The 16,020-nt window shown below is 29.9% G+C and overlaps 1 protein-coding gene across 4 annotated transcripts in view; it reads right to left on the bottom strand.

Annotated features, from left to right (window-relative positions):
- Positions 1-5,088: 5,088 nt before the first annotated feature.
- The window catches only part of LOC106783659 (muscarinic acetylcholine receptor DM1), a 31,667-nt gene continuing 20,735 nt past the window's right edge, over positions 5,089-16,020 (bottom strand). For 3 of the 4 annotated variants that reach the window (XM_014742379.1, XM_014742382.1, XM_014742380.1), the window contains 5 exons: positions 15,131-15,652; positions 12,659-12,941; positions 11,527-11,653; positions 9,374-9,697; positions 5,089-7,507 (listed from right to left, as the gene is read on the bottom strand). In XM_014742379.1, the coding sequence (XP_014597865.1) occupies positions 6,926-7,507; positions 9,374-9,697; positions 11,527-11,653; positions 12,659-12,941; positions 15,131-15,599 (1,785 nt within the window). In that variant the 5' untranslated portion in view covers positions 15,600-15,652 and the 3' untranslated portion in view covers positions 5,089-6,925. The remainder of the gene's footprint in view (positions 7,508-9,373; positions 9,698-11,526; positions 11,654-12,658; positions 12,942-15,130; positions 15,653-16,020) is intronic. The other variant, XM_014742383.1, reaches the window with a different exon arrangement.

Raw genomic sequence — 16,020 nt, 5'->3', positions numbered from 1 at the left:
GGGCGTGGGAGCGGGGGCGGGGGGGGGTCTATTTCAAAGTCACTCGACATACTTTTCAAGAGAGTTTCGCAGATTCAATTCCATTGCCAGATGTTACAGGGAGAGAAGAAGGAGTGCACGGTTTCGTTTACAAATGAGGACTATGTAATTAAAGCGGAGAGGAAGGAAAAGCCAGCAGTTTCGGAGTTAGGAGGAGAACGTTCTTCTTCTTCTTTCGAGCCAACTGTTAGGCAAAGTAAGCGGACAATTCTTTTTTAGAAAACATTTGTGTTCCTTGAAAATTTTCTTATTGCTTCTTTTTTCGTTTTTTTTTTTTTTTTTGTATCCTTTTTGTTTCTTTTTTCTTTTTGTCTTTTTTTCCTTTTTTTTGGAGAAAACTCTGAGAGACCCTTTTATATTAACCCTTTGAACTCGTATGTCCCATCCGAAGCGACTATAACAATAATAATAATAATAATAATAATAATAATAATGTTACCGTTGCGCAGCATATATATTTCTCAGTCGATTATTTTTATTTATTATCATCTCCAACTCTGTTTCCAAAGATTATTATACGAAATAGAAATCGGACGACTAATTTTTCCAACGAAATCGTATACGAAAAGAATCCCTGTCGATTCTTTTAGAAATAAAAATTAAAACAAAAGAAAAAATTTCGAGTTCAAAGAGTCAATAAGATATTTTTAAGTTCGCGTATTACCGATTTCAAATGATTTTATTCGTACCACGAGAAGAATATGATTAATTTAAATTGTGATAATTAAGTTAAGTAATAATTAAAACAAAAGTGTCTAAGTTAAATTTGAATAGTTGAAACTGGAAGATAAATTGGACACATCAGGTACTCCGTATTGCGACATCGATGAATATATCATTTAAAAGTATTTTTTTTCTTTTGATTTTTATGAAAAATAATCGACTTTTATATAATCGCAAAGTCAAGTATATTTATATGTATTTTTATACAGAGTATCTTTTAAGAAACAATTGGTACGAGCAAACGTTTCGGATGATTCTATATGAAAAATTGAGAAATAAGTCAAAAATGTCAAATAAAATTTGTTCGAACAATAACTATGCTTTCGCGAAGAAAAATATTGTTGAAAATATTTGTCGAATACGTTTTGTACTTGATTAAATATTTCCCTCGATAGATTTTGCAATTTTACTCTCGAATATATTTCGGAAAACATTTGTGTGTTTCTTTATACGTTTACAAACATATTTTCCATTGGTTGTACTCTTTTACCATATCGAACAACGATTTTAGTTTTTCAGAATATGACAGGTTCGGTTAAATGATTACTCGACAAATTTTTTCAATGATTTTTCGTTCGAAAACAAAGTATTATATATGAACAAATTTAATTCTATATTTTCGATTACGTTTTGTTTCTTTTTTCATCTACAATAGAATCATATCCTGCTTGCTTGTACCAACAGTTACAAAACACCCTGTATACGATAAGTTATACGAAATTAACAAATTTCTATCGCTAACGAAAAGATATTTTTATTTTCTTTCCATCGTGTTATTTGTTTGCTTTTTTTTATTTTTTATTTTTTTTTTTAACTACTATCGTTGTGGCAGTGGATAAAGAAATGAAGCTTCGAATGCGGACAGATTTCTAATGGAAATAATACAAAATAATAATTGGATTTTTTTTTCTTTTCTTTTCTTTTCTTTTTTTTTGGTTTTCAATAAAAATTACTCACTCTCGTCGCGAGAGATATTTGATATTTAGATTATATTTAAAAATCGATTTTACGAAATGATTTCATTCTAAGAAAGAAGCCCGAACGATTAGTTTCAATGATTTGCCGATGAATCAATCAACCCTTTGAATGTATGTATATATTTTGTTTTCGTGTGTTATTATCATTTAAATGATCAATAATTGTTCGACGAGTACGAGAGTAGAAATGTTTCTAAACAATTCCGTATATGTTTGAATATGAAAAATTCCATTAGTACTTCTCACAACACTGCATTCCGTGAGTGTATATTAAGTTCGTGTTAGGTGTAATAATCGCGTGTACTAAGGTAAGTGTGTACGTTTGTGTCATCGTGTGTGCGTATATGTGTGTGTGTTAGTGTAGATAAAGTGCAAGTTAAAGAGTGCTGGTCATTACAGTGGAACCAATCGATTATTTCGTCGACTTATATTTTTATTTTTCTTCTTCTTCTTTTTTTTTATTATTATTATTATCATCGTTTTACGGAGGATCCTTTGTAAAGAAATTGTTTTCTTTTTTTTTCTTTTTTCCACACATCGATAATATCTCTATCTCCTAAGTATATCGACACTATCTTTAAATATTAACGCGCGACGTCCATACAAACGATTATAACCTTCCTTCCTTCTTTTTTTTTCTTTTTTTTTTTTTCTTCCAAGTGCATATCTCAGGTGTGAAACTTATCTTTTTTCTTTTTTTAACACTTTCGTTTGCACTCTTTCACGAAGGACAATCGGTCGGTTACACTCGCGATTAGATGACCCACACTCTCTTAACATACTTCGACACTTCTATAATCAGAGTAGGGCATATATTTGTTTAAGTCTTTTGATTGCTTTAGTAATCGGTTAACAAAGTTATTCTCGTGATCGTAATCATTCATTTATAGTATTTAAATAATCTTTTCTTTATAAATTGTGTACCAATTACTATACTTATTGTTAGACATAGTTTTTAATCTGTAATAATAATAACAATAATATAATATCAAAAATTATTATAATTTGTACAAAAAGAATAATACTGAATAATCACGAATCATTAAATTCGATTACTCGGTAATGTTTAATCGGTAAAAATTTGTTTTTTTTTTTTACAACTTTTGCCCAATTCTCTCTCTCTCTCTCTGTTGTGTAGTTTAATTCTTTTTTTTTCTTTTTTTTTTTAAATTATTTCGTGCACGTGTACGTGTGTATCGCGCGAACGTGTGTGAATGCGGTGGCATCCATTCTTTTTTATTTTTTCTATACGCTTTATCTATACACGCAATTTTGTTTTCGCAAGATGATCCTTTCGCATCGATATCGCTTCATGTTAATTTCATTATTTTTTATTCTATATTTTTTTCTTATTTTTCTTTTTTTTTTCTATATGTTTTTATTTAATAAAGAAACAATTCATCAAAGAGATCTTTTGTTGGATCATTTTCGTAGATCACTTTTATAGGATTAAACTAATCATTTTATTCCAAATTTTTGATATTTACAATTATTAAATGCTAAAAGTTTCGTCGGTAATTTTTTTTTTCGAATGTAACAAATATTTATTATATTAATAATGTTTATTGTTTATTAAAAAAAAAAAACCTATAGACTAACGGATATTGTTAACGCGAATTTTCTGATTCGATAATCGTCACGTGACAGGTACACCAATTTTAAATAACGATGAAACGTTTTAATTTGTATATAGAATAAAAATTAGTTTTTTCATTTTATGTGTAAAAACGAACAAATGTTTTATTCATACGAATAGGTACGAAAGGTGCATCTCACGATTATATAATAAACGTATAGCCGTACATACACACATACATATGTATACACACATATATATGTATATATGTATGTTTCGACTCAAATTCGTTTACGAGCTCATCATCAATTGCTATTTATAATCATTTGCGTGTGTGTGACTTAGTACAATGGTTTTTAACTGTATTGCCGCCCCCCAATTTTTTCGCAACTCCATAGTATTTTTCTTTTCGATTAATATCTATACGTTATTATTATTAATTATTTATTATTATTATTATTATTATTATTATTAATTATTATTTATTATTATTATTAGTTATTATTATTATTAATTATTATAATTAATTATTATTATTATTATTATTTTTCGTTTTATTTACTCCTCGAAAATTGTTCCTACAACAATTATCGACCATCACTCCGACAAATTCGCTTTCTTCGTTTCCCTCTTCGTCCTATATCTTTATTTATTTATTTATTTATTTATTAATTTATTTATTTATTTTATTTATATTCAAGGGGGGGGGTGAGTGGATAATTTTTTTTTCTTTTATTTAATTTTTTTTTTTCTCTTCATCATTGATATCTTTTAAAGCTTTGTTTGGCACGTATAATTAGAATGTCATTCAGTACGGAAGAATTCGATTTAGCGCTCTGTTTTTTTTTTTTCTTTCTTTTTCTAATCCTTCATTCTTCATCGCTATCTAAACTAATTTATGTGTGTTTATTTATTTCTTTTTTTTTTTTTTCGTCTTAAAACACGTTCTTCGTCGTTTGCGCTTTATTTCTCATATTATTTCTTTTTTTCATCGTTTCCTTCCTTCCATCACGTAATTACATTTAAAACACTCATTTACAATGATTTATTTTACTTTTTTTTGTTTTCTCCCTTTTCTTTTCTGCGTTAGTGTACGTATGCATGCATGCATGCATGCATGCATATAGGTATGTATGTATATATGTATATATGTATCTATGTATGTATGTATGTGTGTATGTATGCACGTAAACGTGTACGTCGGTATGTTTTATATTTCAATAGCTACGTTTTTTTTTTTTTTTAAATGTACAACGATGAGTGGCGGTTTCGTGTTAATTCTTTCGATTCTTTTTCTTACATTTCACCCTCTCTATCTTTCTCTCTCACTTTTTTCACTCTCTCCTCTACCACGTATTTATTTATTTATTTATTTAATTATTTATTCATTTATTTTTATTCATTTATTTTATATTTAATTTTCTCAAAGGAGAAGAAGAAGAAGGAGAAGAAGAAGAAGAAGACGAACAATTTCGTTCACGCTTTATTTTGTTCTATTTTTTTCTTTTGTTCTTATCTCTTCAATCTTCTTCCTTTGTTTATTCGCTCGGACTACGATATATCGTTTTATTTATTTATTTATTTTTTTTTCCATATATTTTATATTATATTTATGTATATATATTATCTTTCGAGACTTAAATACTTTTTTTTGTGCGACTTAGCGTTTCCATCCCGCTCCTCTTTACCGGTCGCCAAAATTCATTCTCTTTCTCTATTTTTTTTATTTATTTCTTTCTTTGCTTTGTTTGTTTTTTTTTTTTTTTTTTTTTTTTTAATTCCTCAAGATTCTCTCGGAATATACAAATACGTTTGCTCGAGGACCCATACATAACTTTTTCTTTATTTTATTTGTATTTTTTTTTTTTATATATATATTTCTCTTTTTTGTTAAACTTCTATTATTTCCCTTTTTATATTTTCTGTTTTTTTTTTTTCTTTTTCGATTTATTTGGATAAACCGGCCAAGATTAGCGGGACGTTTCGGACTGATTTTGGAATGAAATCAGTACCGTATATGTATATACTTATTTATATGTAAGTGTTTGTGTGTGTGTGATTTGACTGGAGTGTAAAATGCGTGGGTTTTACACGCGTCGAATATTCGTACTTTGCATGAATATGTTAATGTGTTTATATGTGGTTCCCAATTTGTGAGAACACGCCCCACACACAGGTGAAGGACAATTTAATTTTTTAATAATTCGGGAATGAGTTATATTAACAATGAATTTTTGTTGTTCCTAACTTTTGTCTTGTTTTAAATTGTCTTTTTGTTTTGTTTCACGAATGCCACATGTTCTTTGTAAGCTCGTTTTAAATAAATTTTTCGAATAATAAGGAATTATTTGTTAAAAGGGTTTGAAAAGGGAGTAGGATTTTCGAGATTTTTGGGAACCACTGGTTTATGGTTTAATATAACCTTTGTGTAAATGTGTGCGTGTGTGTAAGTGTATTTACGTTTAATAATTTGAATACCTTGCCTTTCGCACGGCACAAGGAGGTACTCTAATAAAATATAATTAAAAGTCCATGGCAGTATCCACGATTAGCGTTACTTTCAAAACTCGGAAATCGTGCTGCGCAGTTACGTCCTTTTTATTTATTTTATATTAATTAATTAATTAATTTAATTAATTAATTCTCTTATTTTTCTTATATCATTCGAGATTAGTTTAGTTTTTGTTCGCTGCTTTTTTTTTCTTTTTTTTTTTTTTTTTCGTTTTCGGAGCCTTTTAAAATTTATTATGATAAATTTAGTATATACACAGGATATACACGCGACAGGAACAACTTCTCTTTGTCCAAATTTTTCTTATTTTATATTATTTCACTTTTTTTTTTTCTTCTTCTTCTTTTTTTTTTCTGCTTGCGAGCATCATTTAGTTCGCCGATCGTTCTCATATAAAAAAGTAAGAGAAAGAAGTTCCGAGTACATTTTCTCCTTTTCTTTAATTAATACGACTTATTTCTTTTTTTTAATTTCTCTCTCTCTCTCTCTCTCTCTCTCTCTCTCTCTTTCTTTCTTTATATTTAATTCATTCAAATCGTTTTGAAATTTTCTTAATGATTTTCTTAAGGCTCGAGAGAAGGCAACACCATAAGGGACTCCGAAATTATCAAGCAGCTCGATTTCCTTGTTCGACTTCGTGCGCTCAAAGAGAAACAACACGTACAATAAAAAAAGATCCTTTTTTTCGCGGACTAGTTACTCGGTATGGGCTGGGGTTAAAGGTTTATATGAATTGAATGGGATTGGTTTTGGGGTGGTGGTTGGGGCGGGGGGTGGGGTGTGGGGGAAATAATAAGAACGGTACGGTGCTTCGATGTAAAACTCTTTTCTTTCTTGTTTCTCCTTTCGTTTCAATTTTTTGTTCTTTTTGTTCTTTTTGAACGAGAAAAGAAAGAAGATTCTCGAACGAGTGGTATAAGAATGACGGAATTTTTTTTTTTGGGAGAGAAGGTTTTGGGTAATCGGGGAGGGGACGATTGGTTTATCTTTTTCTTTCTACTTTGGTTGTTTTGAAATTATTTTCTAAGGGAGAAGGGGGAGTTATTTTAGTTGTTATTATTATTGTTGTTGTTGTCGAAGCACTCGTATTTACTGACATCATCCTCTATCGACCGCAGTTCTGTTTCTACTGTGCCACTTGCACTCGAGGATTCTCATGTAGGTCCTCCTGAAGGCCGCGTTACACAAAGCGTAGCACATTGGATTCACAGTACTGTTGATGTAGCAAAGGTAATAGACAAAGTCCCACAATTGTTGTGGTATATACCAGGTGCAGGCGGTGATTGATTTAAGGAGGACGAGTATGTTATACGGTGTCCACGTTATTATGAACGCTAAAAGTATCGCAGATAATGTTTTAGCTGCTTTACTGTCTGCCTTTTTCTCTTGAATTTTCTTCTTTTTCTTTTGATTTGGTTTATTTTTATTCAATATACCCTTACTGGGTGGTACTGTCTTTGGTATATTTTTAGCGTTCAATGGTATCCTTATATCTGGCATCTGCGAGGGTCGCCTAATCACCGAGGAAGGACTTGCCAATGTTTCCTCATCTTCGATCGTACTGTGCAACTGAAATGTCACCGAATCCTCGTGGTACATCTTTATACTTGGCCGTACTTCGGTGTACTTGCTACCGCCATTACTCTCCCTCGTTGGAAGATTTATCACGATCGTGTATACCTGCGATATAATCAAAAAATTAAACTACGATTAATATTATTATGTTTTATAGTTTTTGAAAATATTTTTCTATATATATATATATATGTTATCAATAACGTTAGAGATATTTGAGCCGTTTATTTTGAAAGTGGCATAAGTCATTTTTTTTTTTATTGAAAATGAAAAGATACCGTAATTATCTTATTATATGTAATTAGTGTTGCCATTAACTCGGTTTTTTTGAAAAAGTGACTTATGCCACTTTCAAAATAAACGGCTCATTTATATAATTATTTTCCTTAATTATTATTTATTTATGCAAACGTCACGTATAGGGGTTGTTTTCCCGTGCGACGGTATCGAGGTGTACGAACGAATTTATATGAAACGATATTCGCATAAGCGAGTAAGGTTTAACTGACAATGATTTGATTTGTTTTGTATCGATTAAAATGATGTTATTTATGAGAATTGGATATAACACAATGCAATTTTCTCTCTCCTACCTATTATCTACAATTATTTATTTATTTCAAATCGGTTAAAGTATATATATATATATATATATTTGACTTTTCTTTGTATAAGTTAATTCGTAAAGAAATATATATTATATATTTCCTATCTAATAAAAGTTTTATTTTTTCGCAATTAAACTTGGCATGGCCAATCTTTATGTAGTTTTTTTTTTTTTACGTAACAGATAAGAATACGGTTTATCTATTGGAGTTTTATTTCTCGCAAATGGTTTGTTTTAAAGGTAAGAATAAAAAAAAAAAACAAAAAAAAAAAAAAAAAAAAAAAAAAAAAAAAAATGGAAAGAAGAAGAACTCGTAGGAAAAGTCGGTAAGAAAAATTTATTAGAATGCTAAGGACGCTGATCGATCGTTATTAGCTTAAACATTTTTATCGGAAACTCGAGAGTACCTTCCCTTGGTCGCGTCCCATCGCAAATATTCAATATTACGATGAAGGCAACTACGATGTTGCAAGAGAGAAAGAAAAAGGGAGAGAGAGATGACTTGTTTTAGCACTTAAATTAAGCTACGAACGAGAAGTTAATAATCCGTTTCGATCGATAATCGTCTAAGTAAACAGATTCGTTGGTCAATATATATTCGTAAACGGACGAATCGTTGTTTAATATACCGTTAATAGTCTAATAAATTTATACATCGATTAGATTCCCACTCGGATAGATAATTAACAGATCGATGCTTGACCATAACCTAGGAGACTAAGGGATATTTGTCCAATATATTTTTTTCTTCATATTAATCGTGTAATATCTCGACATTTTGTATATTCAAATAATTTCGATATTAATCATCTATTTTATAAAGGACAAGTAATTTCCGTTCAAATTATCATTTAGATTGAAAAAAGTAAATAAATCATATTAACGTCATTGCTAAATCATTTTAATTAATCGATCAATCGTTTATTTTCATGATTTATAATAATTTTCTTGAAAAAATTATATAACCGAATATGAAATATAATAAAGACAGAGTAGAGATTTGTTTTTACCGATTCGTGGATTCCATTTGCCATATATATATATATATATTTGTTTTTATTTAGAATTATTGAAAAAAAGAAGAAAATATAGCTTTAAGTATGTGTGAAGTCGAACAAGGAACACCTATTTTTATCATTTTTGTAATTAATTTATCAAGAATATATATATATAAATTTACTTTCTCAAAAAGTAGAACCTATCATACCAATTATCGGAATTTCTATTTTTTATTCGTTAGATATATCCTATCGGAATAAGATTGACTCTAGAATGAAGAGAATAGCACGTGTATTTTTTGTGAATTTAAAAAAAAATATATAGAATTGTTTGATGATAATTGAAAAAAATGAAAAAAAACATACGGAATCGCTAGAGATGCTTTTGGTCGAAAGTTCCCGGACACGAGCGGACCTTTTTGAATCCGCGTGTTCAGTGATGCCAGTCGACCTTTCCATAGCCAATGTCGTCGTCGTCGAATGCATACCACTTAGCGAATCACATCTCGAAACCGTGCTAGTCAATGGCGTTTCCGCTGAAAGTGGCGTCAATGTGTCCTCGTTACCATGAAGGGTGCGACTGCTTTCCGGTCCACCAATCTCTTCGTCCTCCTCTTCGTCTTCACGACCACTGTGCCACCACGCAATGCACCATAATTTCAGCCACGTCCACGAAAATGGCCTGTGTTTCTGGATAATTATAATTTTGTGTTACTCGTTATTACATGAATATACATTATTCCACCATCAATTTCACGAACATTATTAAATTACACAGATATAATGTGTATATTGTTATTTAAATTGTTATTATTATTATTAGGGATATTTATTTATATAGTATTTAGGGATATTATTGAAATTTACTATAAAGGATTATTTTAGATTAATTTTTTTTGTGAATATACTTTCGATGATTTCAAATAAAGCAAAATTAAGGAGGCTCGTAAGAAAAGCAAAAAAAAGACAAAAGGAAACAAATGTTTTTGGTCATAACACGATTGATTAAATAAACAGTTTATTTTTTAATTTGAAATACAAATTCTGACGTTTTTTTTTTTATTTTTCTATCTCGCTAGAATTCTATTTGACTTTAATTATAATGGAACGAAAAAATAGAAATGTTTAATTTATTATATCAAACAGAAGAAAAAAAATGACGATTATCATATAGTATTCTATGAAATAGAATAAAAACTAAATAATAATAAATTATTCTATATATAACAATCTCTAATTATATATCTATATATATTTTTCAAAATGAATTTGTTAACAATACGAGCGTAGTAACGATAATTGGAGTAGACCATTAATTGTAACAATAACAATTAATTAATATCAATCTTGTATATATATATATATAATTTGATATTGATAAAAAATAAAAGAGAAAGAAAAACAAGTTGGCAATTTTCGGGATTGCTCGAGGGGATGAAATAAAACCGGGGATGAAAAAAAAGTATTTTCGTAAAGAAAAAAAAAATATGAAAAAATATAAAATTGATCGTCCAGTTTTTACCAGATGAAAATAGATTAATTTTTATCGTTAAATCCGAGGGGATTGGCTACAATGCGGCATAATAGTCGAGATGACGTTAATTCCGAGATCGTTGTAACAAAGTTCCCGGCGTGGTCCTTAATAGGATTTGAACTGTGATAGACATGAAGTTCACACAATCGGGGTCACTCTCACCAAACACGAAGCTTTCATCTAACTTCCGAGAATTTCCTTGTTGGTATTTGTCGATACTAAAGTATTGCAAGGACATTGAAAGGAATGTTTGAAAATTTGTCATTTTTTTTCTGTTTTTTTTTTTTTGAATCGACAAATACATCCACACGATTTTTTTATCTCTCTTTTTTTTTTTCTTTTTTTTTCTCGTTCTATGACTAATTTAGTTATATGTAAATTTATATTATATGTATATATGTGTGTGTGTGTATTGTACGTGTGTAGCAGGTACGTGTTCCTTTAATTTAGAAGTCTTTTTTTCTGGGTGGGGCCGGTCATTATAGTGTGCGCCTGTGCAACCCTCCTAGTGCACAGGACACACCATGCGCCGTACTTTACTATGACTATGCATTCGACGATTTACGATATGACTTAACTATTAATTCTCTTTACCTGTTTTAATTGCTATGACTAAGAGAGAGATACTTAAATAATTTACTATTCGTTCAGAAAAAAATAATAATAATAAAATAACAAGACAAGGGGGTGGGAAAAGTTATAGTATTAACAAACTCAATTTATTTCTAATCATTTATATAATAAATGAAGATAAACTTCGAATCGCGTACGTATAATATATCATTTTGAAATTTTATATTATTTTGATTAAAAATTAAACACTCTCTCTGTTTTTGTTTTAACTATATTATTAAATTGGTTAATTTTCATTTTTAAATTGTTAGAAATATATACTATCTCATTTTATATTGTTTGTGAAATATTTTGTTCTTAGAAGTTTTTTAATAGATAAGACAGAGAAAGAAAAGGGAAAGGGTATGCTTACACCAGCGTATTCAGGATAATGTTTCTCGATGTAAGAAGCAGCTAGATGTTGAGCGTGTACGTCATCAGCACCTGTACTAGACTCACTTCGAGGTCTCTTGCATTCTTCCATATCTAAGGCCTCGTCACTAAGCAGATATTTCGAAAACTTATATAGTTCGATTTGATAAACTATACCATTATTTTGTAATTGCATTAGATACGAAATATTAGATAAGTTGTTTTGTGTGGATATATATATATATATATATATGTGTATATAATTTTATAATTATTAATAAATTATGTAAAAGAATATTTTTTGTAAACATCAAATTCAAAAGAAAATGATTCATCTCAAATAATTTTGATTTTTATTTAAACAATAAAAAAGTGAGGATAATTTGACAAGTTGATACGTTTCAAGTGAAAAGTTGAATTAATGTTGAATATTTCGTACAAAATGGATTTAAATAAAATCTTGCATAGATATTTTGAATAATGCAAGGACCCATTGTTACAGGGATTAATTTGATATCGTTCATTCTCTGTTGATTAAATACGAATAAAAATGTTTTATTTATATATATACGTATATCTTATAATTATATTCAAATCAATATACGAGTGAAATAATATATCTCTCGTGTATAATAAATATATTTATTAAGATATTTAACGCATGAATCTCAACTTGCCCTGGGGTCAAACGAATTGACCGATTTTGAAATTATTAAATAAACATTATCGAATTTATTTTCTATGCGAATATTTTCAGATAAAAATTTCACAGAAATACATATATATATATATTTCAACATATTTTTGACCAAACAATTTTATTGGGCAAAATTAAAAACTGAAAAATATATCAACTTGTCCCGGCAATTCAATTTTATTTAATGAAAAGTAAATTAATTGCGAAGATTAAAATCCTTGTTAAAAAAAAAAAAAAAAACAAAACAAAACAATTTTATTTTCAACTAATAATTTTTATCAAATCCTTTTGTTCATTTTCATTCACAACCGAAAAGTACACATTTAAAAAAAAAAAATATATAATTAATTAAATATTAGAAAAGTTATTGATTATATATGTATACATATATATAGTATACGAAACGATTAGATCGATCATGGAGAAGTGCCACAACAACCTGGAGTTACTGCGTTTGCTTGCATCCTGTTTCCCGGCTTGAAGATTCGGTAAATCCCTCTGCCTTTTCTTCGTTTCCTTCCATATTCTCCAATAAAGGGCACTCATCACGGTGACTGGCACATAAAATGCAGCGATTGCCGTGCCGACTGTGATATAATGATTCGTTTCGATGAACTGAATGTAACAGGCATTGATTGGCACAGTTCTCTGACCCTCGATGTAAGGCCAAGCATAAATCCAAGGTGGCCAAAGAAGTAAAGAAATACCCCACGCGCATCCTAAACATTCAAATAAAACAAAGGAAAACAAAAATTAAAGTAAGAGAAGAAAAAAAGGAACAGAAGGAAAGAGAACAAAAAATTCAATCTAACATAAGAAACGTTTTTGTAACTTTTTAACGAGACGAGAGAGAAAAGAATTTCTTCTTTTCTTCTTCTACTTCTTCTTCTCCTTTTTTTTTTCTTTCTTCTATTTTCCTTCTCGAATTTTTATTTTAAAATAAATGTTTCTATCCTCTTTTTAACTTTTCAATTTTTCGCAACAATTCTTTTATATTTTTTTTTTTTTTCGGTTTCCATTAAAATTTTTTAAAAGCTTTTATTAGATAGGATAGATATATATTTTTTATCTCAAAGAGTTTCTCTATTCTCCTATCGAGAGAGAGAGAGGACGCATGTGATATTTTAGTTAATTTTTCTTTTTTTTTTTTTAATTATTTTTTAATTATTTCACATATTACACCGAGCGAATAAGAATAGAAATTAGAAAAACTAAGGGGGGGGGGGGAAGCATTTTCTTTTTCGTTCCGACATTTTTCTCTTTCAAACGCGAATAAAAACCTTCCTTTAATCGCGAAGATCTCGTATGAGAGTAGGGGTCTCCGTTAAAAGCATAGAAAATACCTTATAAAATATGTTTACGTGTTGAAGAGAAAAAGAGAGAAAGAGAGTCAAAAACAGAAAGAGAAAGAGAGAGAGAGAGAGAGAGAGAGAGAGAGAGAGAGAGAGAGAGAGAGAGAGAAATGACGGTTTGTTTACCGGTAAAGCTGTTTTAACGAAACAGTTTAATTCCGCTGTTCGTTTGTCGTTTCGAAACGCTGCTAACTACAGCAAATGAGAGAAAGAGAGAGAGAGAGTAAGAGGAAGAGGGAGAAAGAGGGGGATGTTTTGCACGAGATTTCTGCTAATACGAGAAAATTAGTACTTTCGACGCTTCTCTTTTTTTTTTTTTTTTTTTAAACATTTTTTTTATTACCTTCTTCAAAATCAAGGATACGAATGAAAGAACTAGAGTCTACTAAATATTTCGTTCTCTAACGAATAAAAAATTAAACGAATAGGAAAAAGAAAGAGAGAGAGAGAGAGAGAAATTGTATAATTAGTTCAACTTAAGCGACTTCGTTTTATAAGAGAAAAACGAAAGACGTTAAAATTTTCGAGAATCACCGGAATAGAATTTCATGGCAACCGGGACAACCAACGAACCAACCAACCAACCAACCAACCAACCAACCAACCAAACAGTCCTTTCCTCAACAGGTTTGCACGAGGATTACCGATTAAATGGACGGTTAGTACGAATAGGATTAACCTCTTAGGAAGACAAATTCATTTTGTAATCTTAATTAATCGGAAGTTGAAGAAGGGACAACTACCGGAAAGGACGGAAATAAGGATGGATGGATCGAATAAAATTTTTTGATACGAATAATTTTATTAAATGTAATAATGAAGAATCAGGAATATCGGAGGGGAAAATTCGAACGACGAATTGTTGTTTCGGCAAACTTGACTTTTTCTCTCGTGAATCATTAACTCGGTTTGATTGATTAAACTAATCGGAAGAATATTGAACGTTCTTTGAGATATAAAAGAAAAATGAAGAAGAAAAACAGAAGAAAGATTGTATAACGTAATCGAAATGAATCGGATTGACGTTAATTTTCAAATTTCCTTTCATTTATGCGTGGGACGAATGAAATAATATTTCGCGGATTCTCGAGTTTTGGAAATATCAAAAGTTCAATTGTTTCCTTATTCATCAAAAATATTTCACATTTTAATAATAACCATTACGCGTAAATTCTTCATAACTCGATTTGAAATTCTTCAATTTCATTTATCGTATATGAAAAATTTACAAAAAAAAGATCACATTTATTACCATTCCAATTTATTTGTTTGTACAAAAATTTCGTACAAATCGAATAAAAATTTTTCCAATCGTGTTTCTCGAATAGAAATAATTTATCTATGGAAATTTAACCATTTCATTATTAGCGTTACCATCCAAATCAAAGGTACCCGTATGAACGACCAAACCATCGACCCATATAAAAGTCCTACCAAATACAATGATGACGTAACGAAAGATTTAAATTTCATACGCATCTTCGATTAACGATATCAACAAAATTAAAATTATAGATTAGAAAGATAATAATATAATTACAAAAAAAAAAACTTACCTATCATAAAGGCAGCTTTGAAGGTCGTCCTCTTTGCTCTGTATGTAAGCGGTCTTGTTACCGAGAAGTATCTATCGAAGCTGATGATTAGAAGATTGAGTACTGACGCGTTGCTCGCTAGATAATCGAGTGCAAGCCACGTGTCACAAACGTGGGGACCTAATGGCCAATACCCTAACACGGTGTAAACCGTGAATAGGGGCATCGAAATGAGACCTATTGCGAAATCGGCTACCGCGAGACTGAATAGAAAATAATTCGATATCGTTTGTAGTTGTTTGTCGATTTTAAACGATATCATAACCATAATGTTGCCGACCACCGTAACGAAACTGAGAACGATCGCGACCATCACTATACCAACTCTTTCCCATATCCCATATTGATACGGTTCACCACCGCAATCAAGACCGTTGCTAGAGTTGTAGCTGTCGTTGCTGGGTATTTCCGGCGCCCAAGTTATATTCATGTCTGTTGGACTCTCCCGCACGAGCACTATGTCACTCGTGGACGCGCATCAACCTTCAACAAAATCGATTTTCTTTTACTCCCATTTGTCTTCTTTTTATATATATATATATACATATGTGTTAGCGTGAAAGACCGAAATTGGAGAATGTGAAGATTCACATGGTTGTTTGGTGTATGTCCGAAATATTAATATTAAGTATGAATACTATTATTCGATCTTTCACCGATGTATTTGGTATATGTTGACAAGCGACCATGTGAATCTTGATATTCAATATTATATATATGTTACGGTTAATGTTGAGAATTCAATGCATACGAAAATTGGGCAATGTATATTTTGTATATTACAATATAAAAAATATTATTTATATATTACATATATATATATTATTATTATTAAATATATATAATAATAT

This window comes from Polistes canadensis, unplaced genomic scaffold, assembly GCF_001313835.1.
Source record: "Polistes canadensis isolate GaletaPanama2010 unplaced genomic scaffold, ASM131383v1 scaffold_24, whole genome shotgun sequence".
NCBI classification, from domain to species: domain Eukaryota; kingdom Metazoa; phylum Arthropoda; class Insecta; order Hymenoptera; family Vespidae; genus Polistes; species Polistes canadensis.
The sequence above is the reverse complement of the archived record's forward strand: the minus strand, read 5'-3'. Positions and strand labels throughout refer to the sequence as shown.